Source organism: Acyrthosiphon pisum, chromosome A1 (assembly GCF_005508785.2).
Source record: "Acyrthosiphon pisum isolate AL4f chromosome A1, pea_aphid_22Mar2018_4r6ur, whole genome shotgun sequence".
Taxonomy (NCBI): domain Eukaryota; kingdom Metazoa; phylum Arthropoda; class Insecta; order Hemiptera; family Aphididae; genus Acyrthosiphon; species Acyrthosiphon pisum.
The window spans coordinates 34,233,861-34,255,182 of NC_042494.1; the positions used below are offsets into that span (position 1 = coordinate 34,233,861).

At 28.4% G+C, this 21,322-nt stretch overlaps 1 protein-coding gene across 1 annotated transcript in view; it reads left to right on the top strand.

Annotated features, from left to right (window-relative positions):
- The first annotated feature begins 3,236 nt into the window (after positions 1-3,236).
- The window catches only part of LOC100165947 (zwei Ig domain protein zig-8), a 294,097-nt gene continuing 276,011 nt past the window's right edge, over positions 3,237-21,322 (top strand). The window contains exon 1 of the mRNA XM_029486942.1: positions 3,237-3,993. Within this exon, the coding sequence (XP_029342802.1) occupies positions 3,930-3,993 (64 nt within the window). The 5' untranslated portion in view covers positions 3,237-3,929. The remainder of the gene's footprint in view (positions 3,994-21,322) is intronic.

A 21,322-nucleotide genomic window follows, 5' to 3' on the forward strand; every position in this document is an offset into this window, starting at 1 on the left:
AATACAATAATGAATGTGTTAATTGTTACATTATTAAATGCTGATGTTTCAATATCTATTTACAAAAGATACAATGTATAAAAGGCAAATATGAAAATTAAACGGTGTATTTGTTTATCCCTATGAATCAAACGGAATCAACAAAAAAATCGTATATTCAAAGGAATGACAATGATATTATAATATTAAATTAATAAAATTACATAGAGTTTAATTAATTTCAAGTAGTAGAACAAATTTTCAAAAAAAAAAAAAAAGTTATAATAACTATACACTTATCTATAATAATTATTTATTATATTTTATATTATTACATTTTCACACCTTAACAATTCTGATTTCGGGAAAAATAGTTCAAAAAGCCTTGAAATTCAGCTAATGTTTATAAAATGCAATGTCAATATAATATTATATAAATGTTTATTACATTATATTAAATTAATATTTTCCTACATAATGTGTTGATGACAGTCATTGGTCAACATTTTTTTTCCTCCGAGAAGGTATTATATCTTTTGCATGTAAAATTAATGAAAATATTACATAAGAATGAAGTATTTTCATATATTGTTGTATCATGAATTGAAAATGAATGCATCTATTCACAATATTTTGAAAGTAGTTATATAAACAAATAACATTTTTAAGAATATACAATATAATAAAGAAGTGCAATTTAGAATAAAAAAAAAAATAATAATAACTATTAAAAAATGATGAATTTTATGATGTTGTTATAACTTTTAAGTATACTTCATAGACTATAGACACATATACATTTATAATTCTGTGAAGATGTATTATACCTTCATATATACTATAATTCCTTAATGTTATTGATTTATAAATAAATTCAAATACTGTAAAAGTACATTTTCTCAGTGAATTTATCATATTTTTAATACTCTGGATGGTTTTGATTTTTTTTTTAACGAAGAACATTACCTAGATATATTTAATAAGAATACAAAGGGGTTTTATACATTATAATATAATATCACCTATAAGATAAGGTTCTCTTATTAATTTATGATTAATTACAAGCTAATTGAATTATTATCTACATAATGGGCTTAATTTGTCTGTTGTATTAATTTTTTATGCGTTCCATAGTGTAGATGTATGTATTTATTAATGGGTTTAAAAAAAAGTAGTGTTTCATTGTAGGTACATTTTAATTGGCGGCACTATATAGCTAGTATACGTACACTTTCAGCTGGAACATAAATAAATAACCGTAGATAGCTTAAAACTTATTAGGTTTGCATCAGATGGCTTTTGAAAAAAGTATTTTTTTTTTTTTTATCATTGGTCTTACCCATCAATACCTAAGTTATTTACTTTTTTTACGCATTAGTGTTCAATAGACATTATAATCACCGTATCAAGATTACAAAATTGAAAATATTACGTAAAGTATAATTAAGTGCTCCTCGTTCGGCGGATAAATATATTTTAATATAATAACTTTGCGTAATCAATCATGAAATGGAAATAATAACGAAAATTTTCGGTTTTTTTGCATAGGGAGGTACGTTTTATTCTCATTATGATTGTTATTACCGTGTATATATTATTATTATAACTACCTTCGCTGTTATAATTGCATGTGATCTATACTTGCACCCGTCAAACGCGCGCCGTGCCGAGCGTATATACCTATACATACCAGCTACCTATAATATCATACGGTCGGTCTACTCGGTATACTTTTGCGGTGGACGTGGCGACGGCGGTATATTTCAATAAACCCATTTGAAAACTAAGGTTGGCATAAATAATTTACCAAGTTTCCTGAACGTGCACAATTCTCCCTCACACACACATCTACACACACACACACACACACACACACACACACACACACACACACACACACACATTCTCTTATTATCCTACCCGTGCAGTGTTTGCCGCGGGAAACACCAACTAGCTATTACATCGCGTTTCCATTATCCGAATTTTTCGGGTTATTTCCTCTTGCACCGCCGTCCAGACCGTCGTGTACAACAATACAGCGGCACCTATACACACAATATATAATAATAATAATAATAATAATAATATAACGATGACGTTCAACATAAAAATGACGTTAAATTTCGTTCAGAATATAGGTACCTACCCCGCGGATGTTTTCATGGACGACCACTGTATTATATCGTCCTTATTATAATAGCCTACGTATTATTATTCGCGTGTATACGGTGGGTTTCATCAATCGTCGGATATGAACATTGTGGTCACCTATATTATTAATCTGTTGGTATTTTATAATTTGTAAGAGTTATCCGAGTATATTATTATAATGACTGATACGATGAACTATAAACTAGGTATTTTTCATATACCTATATGTTATATTGCACGTATGATCAAAGACCTCTGCGTGGGTTTAACTTCTAAGCAAATTATTGATTAGTTATTATAAATAGCTAATTAATTATCTTTCGTTCAAATAGTTTTATAACTGAAAAACTATATTGCTTCAAATTTCGATCACGGTACTCAGGTCCTCATTTTAAATAACCAAAGTTTTTATCGCTAAAAAACACCTTAAATGGCATTAGAAATCAAACTATTTTAAAAATGGCCAAAAATTCCGAAACGTATTGTTTGATTAAGTCAACGATTAAAAGATAAACCTCGTTATGAAAATGTTTGACGAATCACTCTGTGTTTCTACGCATACACACACATGAAAACGGAAAGAAAAAAATTAAGTTGAAAAAATACACACAAAGACAAAGGCATGCAGTGAAAAGAAACGAAATTAATAAGTGCGTGGGTACAGTTGAAGAAATAAAGACGAGTTTGAGAGAGAGAGAGAGAGAGAGAGAGAGAGAGAGATGGACTGATATATAATAATAATAATAATAGTGTGAAAGAAAACCAAGGAGAAGCAGAATAAGGAGTAGACAGGGAGATACGGTAAGGGAGAGAGAGAGAGAGAGAGAGAGTGAGTGCGATTGAAACGGGGAGAATAAAAGGGACAGGGAGAGAGAATGAGAATGGGAGAGAGAGAGAGAAAGAGAGAGAGACAGGGTGAGAAAGAGAGACAGAGTGAGGGAGATCGAGGAAGAGAGAGAGAGAGAGAGAGAGAGAAGTACAGCGGAGAGCGGGCGAGGATAAACGGCGAAAAACCGCGGAAGCACGGTCTAATTTTCTGCGCAAGTTCGTCGCGCCAACGTACCCACCGGGGGGGCGCGAGATCGCGGTGACGGGGGCGGCAGCCGCGTTTTTCGCCGACGACCGTGTGTGCGTGTCAGACTCCGTCGTGGTAAGCCGGTGCGCACGGTCCGGTTCGCTGTACGTGTGTGTGTGAGAGTGTGTGTATTTGTGTGTGAGCGAGTACGTTTTTTCGGAATTTTTTTTTTTTAATTATTTTCCGGCCGTTTCGGTTTTTATTTTTATTTTTACTTTTTGGTGTGCGCCGACGGGCTAATCAATCGCGCGGAACAGCCGTCGTGTACACGTGTAGGTTAGGTACCTATATACCTGCTACGACACAATTATACGTTAACGTTCGATCAAACCGTCGCGGCTAACGTTCTGGACGATATCCACCACCGTGTCTCCGCGTGTTTCAGACTTGATTAAGAAAAAAAAAATATATAAAAAAAAGGAACGTAGACGTCCGATACCGTTTCGCAACTCTTCGTCGGGATGATCCGCAACGATTCGCACCGACGGCGGTACGGAGGCAATACCGAGTCGATCCGACGGACCGTCTGACGATCAATTATCCGCATAATAAACATAGATACCACGCGTGTGATTCGCCACACGGCACAGACACAGTGGTCACGTATAACGTAAACAATAATTGCAATTATATACCGCGCGTTACCCAAATACCGGTATTTACCGAACACATCTGGCTACACGTCTCGTTTTCGAACACTGTTCACCGGACGACGATCATAAAAATGTGCACCAAAACGTCCATCGGACGGCTGATCGTTGGCGGAGCTATGTTGCTTCTGGCCACGGGTAAGAGACAATTATAGCAATTTATTATTATAATATAATATTATAGAGTATTATTGTTATATAATGTCAATAACGTACCTACCTATCGCCCGTGGGCCGTGAATCGATGACTGTGACAAAGTAAACTAATTATAACTTCCTATTTAATATACCCACCTCTGCAGAGTCCCGTCGCGGACAATGGGTAGACTGCAGTGTGTTATTATAGTGAAGTGATTTTTTGATACAATGTATGCGAAAATGCGCACGCATAGCATTATATCAGGTATCTAATAATAGCACCGTAATAATTAATAATATTATTTTGCGTGACCGTAATAATAATACAGTGTACCTAAACATAAGGATTTTATGAATATTAATTGATGGTGTTTCCTCGTATTACGAAAACCACTGCGGCATCTCGAATTCTTAGTCGAAATATTATTATTATATTAATTGATGTTGTCCGGCGTTGATTGATAATTAAAGGGAATAACATTAAATATACACATCGAATATATTACATAACTATCAACCGAATAATTGGTCTGATGATGGTTATTTCAAAAATATTGATTTGAAACGGACATGTTTCTTGATCACGTATTTTTTGTATACGAATACGAAGTAACATTTGATATTCTAAAATAGGTGACGAGTCTCACTCATCCCCAAATTAAAAGCAAAGACAGAAAAAAAATCATTGTAAATTATTAATTATCATCATAAATTGTACTTATAACTGTAGTTTATACTTATCAACGACCTTACGTTACTGTTTATTGATAGCAGTTGTAGAGAAATCAACGTTACCCAAACGATTGACTTTACAAATTAATGACAAAAACACTTACAAAACATATTATTACAATGGATCATGCATAAAATATTCGATATATTTAGGTAGCATAATATATAGGAAGGGTAATATTAGCATCCATATTATGATGACAAAGTCAATGTAGTCAATTAGAGTGCTGAATGGAGGTGTTCCGTAAATAAAGGCGGATCAGTATCATACAAATTGCTCTCAATATATTATATTGTTTGATTTTCACACTAAAAAAATATATATTTTCATTATTCGCGGTGTCAACTTAGAAATGTATAGAGTCGCATGCTCACATTTAGCACATACTCGTACAAACCTTAACTGACTGCTGGTAGATAATAATATTATAGATAGGTTATCGTTAATTACTACTACATGGAAATCAAATTATCTTTACAAAATATGAATAAATATTTCAAATTTTAATATACGTTTAAAAAACTACACGAGTTGCTAATCATATAATATTATTTTGTATTTATGACTACTGGACCGCTTATTTTACTGAATACCATATTTCCAATGAATCATGTTAATATAATTTATTATCTCAACAAAAGTTATGGACAGGATACAGAGACAGTGTGTTGGACAACTATCACGTTTCACCCATTTAAGCGAAGGCTAGCGTTTTGTCGTTACTATACAGTTGAAAGCAATGATATATAATTACAAATTATCATTTGAAAAAAATATACACTTACGTACAGTACGATAATTTATTTCTAAAATTAACTTTTGAAAACTATATTATAACTGTATGATATCCATATAATATTTTCATAGTAAACTAAGATATAATGTAGTGAAAAGTAGAATCGTTTTTCGTAGCCATATATTATGTAAGGTTCATAGAAGACCGGAAAACCTATTTCATTATTTTCCTAGTCTAAAATATTATTAATAAGGAAAGTGTTTTCCAGATAGTCTATATATATATTATAATTTAATATACCATGCCAAAATGATTTGGTTAGGTGTTTACCGAACATAAAATTGTGATCAATAACGTACCTATATTATACGATATGCGTATATGACAGGGTATCATTATCTGTAATTGATTGTAAATCTATTTTTTATTTTTTTAATATTCACAAAATATACGCTATGTTAAATTGCAAAATATTCAAATCAGTACAAAAATTGTCTTAGATCTTTAAATTTAAACCATAAAATAAATTATGTATTCTCAAAAACCGACTGAACTTCGATAAATTTGAGCGTATTAACCGTGTAAAATTAATGAGATAACCATGAACGAGTAAAATTATGTCATGTCAAGTTTGTAGGTGCATTTAAGACAAACTGTCTACAATGGGCCAACCCAGAGACTTCTACTTTTGCCAGATAAAGTTTTTCACGATCAGCTAGTTAAAGTTTAAAAGAGCTTGGTAAATAAAATCCTTTTTTGATAATTTGTTCACATTTTTAAAACTTATTTAATTAAGTTTGAACGTCTAAAAAATGTGTACAAAATTATTAGTTCATGTATAAAAAAAAAATAAGAAAAAATAATTGCTTTTACGGCTTGAATACATTTTTTATTATTACTATCCATTGTGCAATTCACCTGTTAATAAAAAATCGTGGGCTACCAATTTAAATAAAAAAATAATTTTTATAAAATATGTATTACGTTCAATTGAAAGTTTTCAAAAAAGGAAAAATAGAAAAATAGTATTTCCCAAAAGTAGCTTATTTATGGTATTTAAATAATACAATACGTATTACGTAAACAGTAAACACACTATTATAATATATGATGTACTTACCTTAGCATAAAATAATAAACAGTAAATAATGATGTGTTTCTAAAATTTACAACATTACCTGTACAACTAACGTTTAATATAAAATAATGATGACATTATTTAAATTTATGTATACCTATAACATAGTAATTTAATCAATTTTCATATAAATTGCTTTTAGTTTAAATTCTGATAGGAGCCAAGTACAATAATTGGTTTTACAATCGTATCAAAATGTTCAAATTTCAATATGTTATTATTGTTTTCAATATCAGTTCAAACATCAAGTAGGTACATATTATACTATACACTTGATACTACTGAACGTGTGTATAATACCTAATACTATCTATATTACATTTTCAAATATCTACTATATACTATATAGTAAAATTCAAAATATTGCTTTTGTATAATGTGATATTATGGATAGAAAGAATTTTAGTGATGATGAATAATTCGATTTTATTACATGTATTATACTAGGAAAAAAAACAATTTTTTTAATACTACTTTGTATCAAATATACATGTTTTTTTATTTTTTTTTACATATGTACTTGCTAATTGCTTATATTAGCAGACCAATTGTTTTATATTTGTTTATTATTTTTATTTTATCAACTATATACTATATACAACCATGTAATAATCGAAAATACTTTGGGAGTATGAGCCTTAATTAAAGTGTAATAATACCAGACAGAGAGGATAATCAAGCTGGTAGCTTGGGTACGTTCCTCGTTTTTTTTCTTTTTTTTATTCCTGATAGAGATTCTAATAGTTCGTAATGTATAATAATTAAAAATAGCATATTAATGATTCGAAAAAAACGTTCAAAAACGTTTTGATTTTCAATACATTATATCTCAGTTTAATACGATAATATTATATAAGTGTACAGTTATTACCTATATAGTTTTTTGAAAAAAAAAAGTAATCTGTAAGTAACTAGGAATGTTTATTGTTTACCAGTATTTATAGAAATGCATCTACGAAATTTATTTAGACATTTTCTACAATAATATTAATAAACTATAAATACTGTTATTTATTTAAGAGAGTTAATTTTTTAATATTTACTGTATTTAGGCATGTAACACTTAGAATAATAATTAGAAAACAAAATATATAATATTTATATCATTTTTGGAAACTATAACTAAGCATACATTTGAGCAAAAATATTTTTATGATAACATACAGTGGAATGCCTATAGGTATTTATTATTTTGTTGCGTTACAGTTTCAATTAAAAGTCTTTTATTCAAAATTTAAATATTTTATCATATTTGTATGAATTATAGTTATAAGTATGTACCTACATTTCGTTAATTTCATTATAATATGTCTTGGTAGAATATATTATATCATATTTCATAATATACATATTGTATAACTATGTGCAATGTTTATTCCATAACAAGTACAGGGAAAACAAAATTAAAAAAAAATAATATTGTAGTTAATAAAATTATAAGTATTAAGTATAGATCAAAGAATAAGGAACATTAGAATGTTGAAACTTTTAGAAAACTTTGCATCAATTGAGAATAACAATATATTTTTCTTTATAAGATAAAAATATTAAATTTAATTTCATAAACAATAAGCATATTCACGGATGATATTATTATCTACTCATTATTTCAAAGAAAAATGTCAATAAAATGTCTGAGTTAAAAGTTAATACGATTTTATTATTAAATAAGCTATTAAATTAGCTAAGTGTCAGAATAATAATTGATCGTTCAAATAGGTAATCAAATAGCTGGTTAAAAAAGTGATGACTAAATTACGACATTCTACTGGTCCCTAATATTATTAGCAAGTGTTATCACTTATTGTTAATATAATAATATGATTAATTTAAAACATATAGTATCAGGTATTTATTTAATTTAATTTAAATTTTAAATTAAACTATAGATGTATAAGAACCATTTTGATAAATACGATTTATTGGTTTATTGTATTATAGTTATCTAAAATATTATTAAATACATATTTTTAATTTTTGTTCTATAGTTAATATAGTTATGATTAAGTACCTACCATGTAAAAAAAATAATAACTAAATTATTTATTTATTTTTGGTTTTACAGCTATTGTAAAAATAGATTATTAATTATCCTTTAAATTATGTACTACATCAGTACACGTTTTTTAGATCGTCTCATCCAAAAAAACATCTAGTTAACAAATTGTGTAGGTACATCACTAATTTGGTTATCACTTCATATGTTTGGGTCACTTGTATTATTCTCTGGAAATGTGCTATGATGTATGTGTTACTATCGCTGTTGTAATAATTAACTAATATCGCAAATGGCTAGCTAAAATCATTAATGCCTAACATACGATATTATCGTCAATGGCTAGGTGTTACAGACAATAATATATTATACGCTATGTTGTTAAAATCAAATATGTCTTTAATTAATTCATCACTACTACTAGGGAATTACCTTAATGTCTACTACTGGTAAACAATGACGGTAATTTTGTTGAATAAAATATATTTTAAATCGGGATGACATTTAAAATGACGGTGCGCAGAAAAATCAATTGACTATAATATAGGGATAGGAACTAAATGTTATGCAATGTGATGGTACGCATGCGTGTGTACAAATATTATAACAAATAAGTTGTCCATTATTGTGATTATATTGCATACCTACTATAATAGGTACATATGTGATATGTATTCGATGGAGTCCTATATTTTACTTATACTAGCTGTATGATCACCCACATAATATTACAGATCCCGAAAGTAATTTTATTAAATTATAATATTGTTATTATCTATTTATTTGATGAATCAATTTTACAGAGCAGAACCAATTCTAATTGCTCTGCAAGAAAATTCAATAAACAGTTTTATCAATTAATAATATTATGGCTGAAAAAGTCCGGAATGATTGCCGTTACCTGAAAATAATGGGCATCAAAGTTATTCCGAAGTCAATATTATTGTATAAAGTCTAACCTTATTGGAAATATCGTTATTTACTATTCATTAATGCAATTGCTTAATTTACATCTTTGATGGTAAAATATGCACTTAAACAATTTTCCTTGAGTGAATTATCTAAATATATATAATTTTGTTTTAATATCTACCGTGAAGTCTTTTTTTCACTATATACACACAATATTTTGGTGTATGATATTTTAGTTACTTAAAGTTTTCGGAAAAATAAATAATTACTGAACAGTTTCGATCTTAGATAAAATCAAATTAAAATGCACAATGGCTTTTGATTGATATAAAATCTCAATTAACTTCCAAAATGGTTTTTTCTACGATCTTATCATTATTCCGTTCAAACAATTTTACGAACTCGGTAATTTAATTCCATGCCTGAAGTTACTAGGTACATACATATGGAAATAACTGTAATAATAATATGTAATACGAGAGTCAAAATAGTCTCTAGCAAAGATAAATAATATACCAACTCATACATTATTATAAAAATTCTCAGAATACAGAAAAAAAACACAGATTCAAGTAAACGTATAGAATTCCGAGTCTTCATTTTAAAGGAAGAGAAGTAAAGCTGTATTCGTAATTTATTTTATTGGCTATAAAACTGTAGACAGGCGTCACTGAAAAATTTGTGAAAGTACGACCGCCAAACTTGCTATACATATTATACGTAAAAAGCTCGGTAAAAACACGTTTTAAAAGTCTGTAAAGTCGTCCAAGTTGATCCCCCAATCGAATAAATACTTGAGTCATCAGGATCTTAGAAAATTGACATTTTATATAGGTATTATGATTTATTATTAATTTAATCGATGATAAAAATTCCATTTCAAAATGTTCCAACATACGAAATGAATAAATAAAATACCACACTTAGGTAGTTGAAGTATAAACTAATAATTCATAAGAAATCTATAAATCCTCCGAGTGATAGTGTGCTTTTCAATCATCTAGGTTATAGGACCGGTAACCACAATTCTGATATGGCTGTAGCAGAACCACATGTTAACATTGTATAACTGTGTTAGATTATGATGACAACATTTTTTAAAAAACATTGCGATTTTTATGCTCATAACTGAAAAGAATCAATCATAATTTTATTATAAATCATGTTTTGGTTGCATTATAATAATAATATGTATTATTAGTTTTTTGTTTCTTTTATTTTTAGCATCAACTAAGAAGGATATTATATTACTTACAATATGTATTATTTTACATAATAATATGTACGTAAGTGGCTCGGCGCGGCGCAGTGGCTGTAATCACGAAATGTGATTGAGTGTAAGAAACGGCTACTACTCCTAGATCCCGGATGGGTGACCACTCGAGTCCATAGTGTCAAAAACCTTGCACACGTATACATGTACCAACCATACCAACCGTACAAACCGTTCCAACCCCGCACCAATCATAACCACTACAATAGCTAATTTCCATAGTTGCCGGGCTATAGACCAATAAAAAAAAATATGTAGGTTAATTTTACAATAATTGTATATGCTATATTATGATTGTTATATAATATGCCCAAATAGAATCAATAATATTTATCAACAAAAGCTGAAATATAATTTGTTAGTAAGTTCAATATCAGATCAGATTTTATAATACATTAAATTGTGGTTAGATCTACTGTCTATTGGTTACAATGTTCATAATGTTTTATATGATAATAGACCAAAATTCACTAAGTTTTGTTTAAACATTAATATTTCTTCACTACCTATTTTTCACGTCAGTTTTCAACATTTTCTAGGAAACTTTTATGAAATTCGTAAAATGTACTGTTTAAAATACTGACTTTGTTCATTTTCTAGATGGGTTCAGTGTCAAACTAAACTGCTTTTATTTTTCAGGATGAAAGTAATAGTAATCGTTTTTAACTAAATGCTGACCATTTTTTAATCTAATGGGTTTTTATTGCATTTAAGTACTACTTCAACGATCTCATCGGACCGACCAACTCTGTGGTTAACAGTTTTTCAGTTTCCATTGCGTTACACATATATATATATTACATATTTACGAAGACAAAATAAAAAAAAATACTATAAAACGATGATACAGTGTATTAACAGCAAAAAATAAAGCACTAAATACTTATATGTATAAATTTGGTTGTTCAAATGAAAAAAATAATGGCAGTGAAACTTATAATGTGCACAAAACTATATACAAATAAATTTAAATAATTTAAATTATAATTAAACTATTTAAAATAAATTAACGAATAACTAATTCAGTTAAGTTTTGTAAATTAAAATTATTACAAAATGATTGTTTAAATTTAAAATAAAACTCAGTAAATATAATATGGACTTCAGTTTTCTAATATACATGTATACTGTGTATTAAAATATTATAACTGACATTTTTTTACCAGTAAAGTGAAATATGAAACGTGAATGTACACCTTTAACATAAAGTTGTATTTTGAATATTTTGTATTAAAATAATCCTCTACATATTATTATATTATATTGTACCTATTTGTGAATAAAAATATTAAAATAAATTACAAAAAAAAAATACAGTGTCACTGCGACACTATATGTTTATTAAAAATATAGTAGCTAGCTGCTATCAAAGACTCTTCTAACATAAAAAAAAAAAAATGGAATTACATTTTTTTCATACTGATTCAACTCTTTCTGAAAAAAATCACGGTGTTATTACTATTACATCAAACGATTTATGTGTTCCTTTATTAAAATAAAATTCTAGTACTTCGATTATCACCAAAGTAATACTCAGTAATAATGTTTTGGATATTTAATTAATATTTTCACATTTTAATGACGATTCTGTAATATAGTACACTTGATTTCTTCATTAAATTAAATTAATCAGTTATTCGCAATAATTACCTTGTCAATATATAATATTGAACTGCATACTTTTTTTTAAAAATTTATTTCATTATACAAAATCTATAAATATTTTTTTTATAATACAATGATTAGTATTTGAAAAAAAGCTTATGAAAATGGAATGAAAACTTGTGACAGACAAGCCACTAAATAGTAATATACTCCAATAACTGAATTAATAAACATATATTTTATGAACGCCAATATAGATACCTACACCCACGCAAGTCGACTTAGTAGCTGTAGTCAATTTGAACATACATAATCCGAGCTCGTTGTTTGAATAAAGTATCATCATTTATAGCCGACCAAAATAATAGTTAAATAAGGTGTTTGTAAATTAGGTATTAAACTAGGTAGGTACTGCTATTAAAGACGAATTTCAATTATTTAAAACACATAAAAAATCACATCACAATACAAGAGAGTAATAAATGATAAATAAAACATTGCACTGCTCAACTATGAAGTACTTCTATAAAACGTCGTCAACGTTTTGATAACACTCTAATAAAAACATCAAAAACAAGAAAAGTATTTGCTCGCTCGCAGAAAAACAAATAATTTAATTTCGGATTTCTATGTTTGACTTTGTCAGACACAAACGCCGGTGAAATATATTATTACAACAATACTATCAGATACGGTGTCGAGACACTTTGCAGCTTTTCGAATAATTAGAAAATTATTCGTTTAGGAAGTTTACTAGCTGATGTTTTATCGAGGTAATATTTTAATGTCAATACAATATTATTATTTTGTTTACGCATTATGTTTAATTTCGTTAATAGTGTGATGGCAGTATGGCAGTACTATTGTCTTTAAATTAAATTGACTTAGTGTTGACAGCCACTAGTGTATAATATTATATGAACATACAATAGAATTACGTCTCATTGTACTTAGTCACATATACCGTGCATTTCACAAACAAAGTGTGTTGCGTATATGCAGCTTCCGTTAGTTTCGTTCCGTAGACGGCAGACACTGTCTGTACAAGTAGACAGATAAAAAATGTAATTATTATGTTAAAAACTTCTTCGTGAATCATTCGTATTGCAGCATGTTAATATTTCAGGAATTCAGATATAATAATTCAAAACTACATTCCATTATTTTTGTGCGTAACATTTTTACCGAGATTGTTTGAAAGTCGTTTGCTGTTCGTTCCCGCAAAACAAATAAAAATGGTAATAGAATAATATAAATGACAAATATTATAACACAGTGTTGTACGGAACTGTAAAATTAGGTTATGACCGTGCCAATTAAAAATTCCAAACCGTTATAATAATTAATATTATACTGACTTATTTATTTATTTGTTTCAACGGATCAAAAAAAAAATCAATAATTTAAAATATCTACATTTAGTAGTATATTAATACTATTAACAGTAATATAATACAAATACAAGAAATAACATCAATTGTTTCACATAATTATTAAAAACTTCAATGGAATTAAAAGAAGTAAAATTAAAAAACAATTTTTTTATCCATCTTAAGCATCATCAACTATGGTAATTATCATTTTGTAGAGGGGTTACGGTCGGTTGCGGAACACGCGTATGCGAGGCAATGATTCGTCACTAAAAACCCGGGTGATCACCCGTTCGGTAATTAGCGATGCCGGCCGATGCATGACCTCAGAACACGTAAGTGACTGAGACCAACCACCGAGCCACACCACGCTCCTAATTTAATTGTAGTTTCATTAGTTAATGACATCATCCAATTTATATGAGGTTAGGCATAATTTAATCTTTGTGAAAAAAATACATACAAAAGTGGTAGTAGGCCTAGTTATACACTGGGGGACATAACAAATTTTTATAGTTAAAGAATATAGATATAACAATTAACAAGTTAAAATTAAAAAGTTGCACAATTTATTTTTCCTTCTGCCGAAGAACCAACAATGTCTAAAAAATTGAATAATGACTGATAGGTAAAATGTGGCACACGAGTTAAAATTAAATTTGAAAGCCATTATGCGAAGGAAATGAACATTATCTAAACATTGAGTTGAATATTTTAAGTATGAAGTCCAAAGTCCAAACCCCAAAATTGTATTCTAATTTCTTTAGAACTAAATAAGTAAATAAGGTTTTTTTCAAACAGCAGAATTATTTAAGCCTTTTTAATTCCAAATAATGAGGCCTAATAATATCAAAGCGGATTTGCTAATTCATGGTACGTAATAAGACGACGTGTTATTTGAAAGAACGAGTAGAATTGAATATTACACCTAAATCACTGATATCATGAACACGTATTGAAGATTTCTCATTGATACCTATTATGATAAGATTGAAGAAAGATAAATAAATAAAGAAATGGTACCCGAGACATAGACAGCGGCATTGTTTTGCATGTTTCAATATTTAAACCGTTAATTTATTTATTTAATTTATTCACTAATCGGACTGGATCCATTTGCAATAGAGACGCATCGTTAGGAGAAATTTATCTGTCGAATTAATTTCCAAACATGAGCAAAAATATATATTCTTGTGGCAAGAATCTTGCCTGTAAAATATGTATAAGTAGATCATTAATAAATAATAAAAATAGTAAGGATCCAAATGTCAACGTTGGGACAATAAGTGCATCTGATTTGAAATGTTTGTATTTTTATATTTGTTCCCTGTTTTTTATGTAGGACGAAATCCAAAATAGTGAAGGGTCACGTGAATACCAATGTTATGTGGTTTAGATATAAGTATAGTATGGTTTATCTTATCAAAAGCTTTATAAGAGACTGTGTAAAGTACATTGTACTTGGAATCCAGTTGAAAAAGCATCTAATATGCATTTTTGGAAAACTAATTGATTTGAGACTACTGTTTTAATACTTATGCAATCAAGATGGCCGACACAGACTGACTAAAAAATCAACGGTGAAATCATTTTAGATATGATTGAATCAAACATTTTTTGTATTTTATAAAGTAAACAGATGATGTGATATTTTTTTCCTAATTACATAACCACCCTTTGATATAAAGATAATATATCTTGACTTCAAAAAAGTCGAAAAAGGATACTAGTATAATATTATAAGGGAAGATTAAATATATATAATAGCGGAATAGTTAATACAAGTTTGAAATTTAAAAAGAAAATATCTGTCTTGAAGTTGTCTATATATTTTATGAGTAATCATATCGAATTAATTTATAAAATCAGTAGCAATTAAGATTAAAAAAAAAAAAAATTATTGGGTATAATTGTAGAAATATTATCTGTTACTTTTTAACTGATTTATATATGCCATTGAAGTAAGTTGTAGGTAAAGAATTTCTTAAGCATATCACTTTTTCAAAAATGTTAAAATGTTTAAGATTTCATATCGAAGAGCTTTGTGTATCAGTCATATATTTTTATCGATATAATATATATTTAGGTACTATAACTTAACTGAGGCTAAAACTTACACTTAGCTCAGAGATTAGAAAAAAAAATATTAAAATACCAAACATTTGTTGATAAGTTAGTTTTTAAATAAGTAAAATTAGGTGTGCTCAGGACAATTTTATCGTCAATTATATATTATATATTTTAACTGACCAATGTAATCCAGGAAGATTATAATCACCAAATATAATAATTATAGAATTATTAAAATATTTGATAAATAAAATATTATCGACGGTATCAGTATGACAGTACGAGAAATATTGTTATCATTAATATTGGAATGAGGTGGGATATAAACAGCGCCGATTAATAAAATAAATGAGCCTATATTTTATAATTTAACAAACGATTGCTCAATATTATTATTTTGTAGTAGTATATTATTATACGATAACAATGTAAGTGACTTTTGACCGCAATTAATACGCCACCGCCTCCAATGTTGTGCCGATTATACTTCCTCTATCACAGTGGAAAAAAAAGAATAATTTGGAAATAGACCGAGTTCATTATCATTAATCTCTTTATGTAACCAAGGTTCAGATAAAACAATGACATCGTAATCGGCACAAAGCAACATTGCGTGTAAAAACAGCCAGCCCGGTGTTAATACCACGTATATTTTGGTAGAAAACGTTAAACTATTGAAGCTTGCAATGATTCTTGCTGTTTTTTATTTGGAAATGACTAGGTAATACATTATTAACACCCTTAATATAATATAAATCATTTTCACTGGCAGATCTCCTTTAAATTAGCTCGGCCAATATTGTTTCGACACGTCTCGTTGAAGACGTTATATTCGATCCACAGTAACGTAATTTATTTTTATTTATCAACAAATTGAAAGCATTGAGCATGTTACGTGACGTATTCCAGGTGGGTCAACACAAGCTGATTTAAAACCTCACCAAAATGCAGTAAATTTATATAAATAATTTCTGCACCTACCAGTTTTACGAAATATATCATAAATAATAGACTGCATAATAATATTATGTGAAAAATGTTCAGAATTACGAATTCTTGGTTGTCGATCTTGTATTTATTCTGAAAGGAATATCTTCCAAAGCAGACACGGCCATATTTGAAGGATAAGCTTCTAATATATCTTTGACACTAGATTTTCAATTTAATTTCATCCGAAAATTGCTTTCTGAATATAACACCCAACTCAATACAAATAAACTTCTTGTCATGATTTCTTTTCTTTTCATCATAGATTGAATTGACAGCAGGAATTAACTTATTTTGAGTACGTTCCATATTATTATTATCATCAATCGATTTTAATATTGTATCGAGCTATCACTAGAAGTAATGGAATCCGTTACATTATCCAAGATTTCGAATTGTAGAGATCTCAAATAAGATTCGTTTATCCGAAAATTCATTGATTCAATATACACACATTTTAAACACTTTTAGTTTATCCTGATCACACGCTATTATAAAAGGAAATTTAACTCCGATTTATTAAAACAATGACAATCGTTTTGTTTCCATTAATTCGCGTAAACCACGACAGGGAACATCGGTAAACATTGTGTGTTTACACCAAAAACACCGTCGAGACTACAGCCATCGTAGATATATCTAATAAAACTAATAACTTCTAAACGACGTGTTATTTGGTGATTCGACGGGTGAAAAAGTTGTAATTCAATTGAACAATATCAATAAGTTTGCTCAATTCAATGCTATATCGCACTAACAACTGTACAGTTGTACGCAGCTTACCAAATTCTGAAAGACTATATTCTACGTTATTTATTACTTTGGTTCATCAGAAAATTATATGATGCATTACAATGGCATACAACTTTACAAGCAATATTATTATGGTCATATAATAAAATACAGTAACTTTGCGAAATTTAATTGGAATTAATAACGTATACTGCTTGAATTATGGTTGCATCGTGCTATTTTTCTGGAAATCATGTTTGTGGCTGTATTAAAATTCAAATACGATTCAACTGATGAAAATATTGTGTTTGTATATTGATGCCGAAAACGAATAATTTATGTTTTCGTATTATTAGTATCATCTGATATCACGTTTTTGGGTTGAAGAAATTGGTACATGTCTCTGCCCCAACTTCATTTGAATGTTCAACATTTTTTTGGCAAATATTTATCATGTATAATTAGCATGTTTTTTCGCACGCTAACTTTTGTAATTTGCGTGATTTTGGTTTAAGCATATAATTTATGGGTAGATAGTATAATACTACATTTTTTTATATTATGTTTTTGTTTCGTTTCAATAGTAATGTCATTATAATGTTATCTTTAATGTAAATTACAATTAAACTGTTTGATATTATTTGTTTTTATATTTTAATACACACTACAATGTTATTTAAAATAATATGCCTTATATGCTATACGACAAATTTTATCTAAAACCTTCAAATTTGAAATTCTCTTCTGCTATATTAATACGATTTCTATGCAGAGTGTCATGTTTAAATCATATTTAATATGGTCTTACAAAATATAGTAATATGATTATACCTAATAATACCAGCTCCGCACCGTGCAGATCAGAACTAAATACTAATAATATATTTTTTTAACATTATAAAATTATTTGCTTTCCATTTTCATTCATTTTTACATTTAAACATTTTGGTTATAATTGAACTAATGTATTTACACTTTACCTAAATGGACTGAAATGTTCATATTTAAATTCTGATCACATTTTACATTGAAATGCCTAGCTATTGCATACACGTAGAATGATAAAATCACTAACGTGTGCTTTGAATTACATTTTCTCTTGTTGACAGAAAATTAGTTTGTTAATGTTATCGTTAATTTTATCAGATCCATATGAATGGTTGTTTTAAAATTCTTTTGCATATTGTAATTTTGATATTATACGTACCTACAACTTTTTGCACAAACATAACCACAAATACAAGCTGTGTTATTGAACTTAATCTAAAATGACATATGTTTTAACAGTATAATTTAATAATTAAACTTTAAGCATTTATAACGCAAAACTGCTCCTTAAGTTTCAAAGTTTCAAGGTGTCAAAGTTTAGGAAATCATTGTTTTACGAATGGCTATAGTACCTGTAGACTGCAATATATATATATATATATATTATTGAGGTAGGTAATTATTACGTATATATTATAAACATAAAATTCATAATATTTCACTACAATAATATTGTGATTTGTCAATAGGTAGGTACGCGAAAAATAGTTGTTCAGTTAAAAACAGTTGATTACCAGGTCAGAACTCAATATCATTGCATACAGCTACAATAATCATCACAGTTTTAATACATATAACTTAATATGAGAATATGAGTGTCGATGATATGTGAACGGATTTAGGTGTGTGTGTGTGAAATTAGTTTTTACTGCAGTAGTGCAGTACATTTTAGTGAAGTATCAGTTGGTACTCAGGTTAATTTTCCCGCTATTTATATACCGCTACAAAGGTACCTTCATATTACTTTGTAAAGGTTTTTTTTAACAATTATGATTATTGTGTATTCAAAATCAATAGTTGACATATAATATATGACTGTTAAATACATGGATATTTAAAAACGTTATAAATATTTGTTTTTAAAAGTTTTTACCTGTAAAAAAAGTATTAGATCTAATATTCCGAAACATCATTATTATGCAACAATATGACTGTAGACAAAACTATGAATATCCAATGTAACGGCACCCGATCTATGTCCCTGTTTTGCTTTTTATTATTTTCTTTTATTTATTAGATATAGGAAAACCTATATAGGTACTCGAGTTGTTGATTATTATAGTAACATAATATATATAGGTACACTATATATTTCTACACGAAATGATAATCATAAATAATAGATATTACATTTCTTATCTAAATAGATTATTACTATAAGTATTAAGTATAAAACAATTTTTGTTTTTCAAAATTTGATTTTGTAAGACAAATTATTACTCAATTCGTATTCATTCCTAATTGTAAATATTAAAATAATCTATTTTTTTTCACGCTATATAACCCTTAATTGATGTTGCTGGTCGAAATGAATACGTGACATGATTGAAAAATAATACGTGATCCCTAATTTGTTTACATCTATATGTCCTCTCAATATTGGCTCGACAGAGCAATTTATTTCACAAGAAAAACCGTTCAGTATGTAAATTGTGAAAGCCCATTTTATATGTAACAGCGCTAGGTATCATTATATGAGCATCAAAATAAAAGGTAGGTAATACAAATATTAAACTTAACTGATGCTGGTTATTCCATGACCCTCTTTTAAATATGTAATTCTATAATTTCCTCAAATTATCCTAAGTTTAGTTATGAAAATCGAAATTTTGTATGAAAAAGTACTTAATAATCTAGAAATTATTTAAGTACAATTAACATTGATAAAATACTGTACAAGTAAATTATTAATTTTCAAGGAGTAAAATAACTCAGCTTCTAAATTTCTTTTAATTTAATACACACTTGAATTATACGTACCTACCTGTGATAATCGCGTAGTAGAATAAATAACTGAAATATCAGAAATTTAATTAAATTAATACATTTTATCATGTTAATGAATGCTTGAGTTTAGATATTATATGTTTATTATAAGCTGAAGTCACATTGGTGCTTAACTATGTTAAACTTATATAATAATAGTTAATATATTATATTAGCTAGTTGATACCAAGTAAAATAAAAGTATAGGTATAGGGATTGATATAGGTATCAAGCTTATTTTAAAAATAATACAGAACCACTCGTCACACACCACCATTCTTGATACATAAACATCTTAGTAAAAAGAAATGCAACTTACGGTAGCCAGTTTCGTATCTGTATAATCTGTAAACTAAATTTATATTTTTTGTGAGAAAAGAACCTATTGGGAAGGTAAAATAAACGGAATTAGACAAATTGGATCTCTCCTCTAGTCTTTCCTGAATATTAGGGACGCTAGCGGTAAGTGTGTATTTTCTTGTCAAGCTCTCTTATAATATAGGCTCAGTGGTGACGTAGGGTCATTCCTAATATTTATTTTGATTCAAAGGATTCCGCTCTTGAATTTTTTTTTTTTTTTTGAGTTCCCTGGAAAATGATTGTATCTATAAATGGGTTTTTTTATAATGTAACAAATACACTAGTCCGTATTAGTTGGTGTTCAAATGTTTTGATGACTAATGAAAAATAAAAATGTAACCTTTCACCTATATCAAAGAACACTAACATATAAGGGGACATCGTAATCCACATGTGGTAGCTCCTCTTTCCAATGCATTACTGATTGTACGTTAAGAGGATGTCACCGCACTATTCGTTTTCTCTCTCTGGCCCACGCGCAACATAGACAAAACGCATTTACGCAAAATCATTTTTTCTATGCGTTTAAGTAATCTTAGAGTAAATTCACCTATTACAAAAAAGATAGAGAATAATACTTTTGAGGGAATGACATTTCGATTT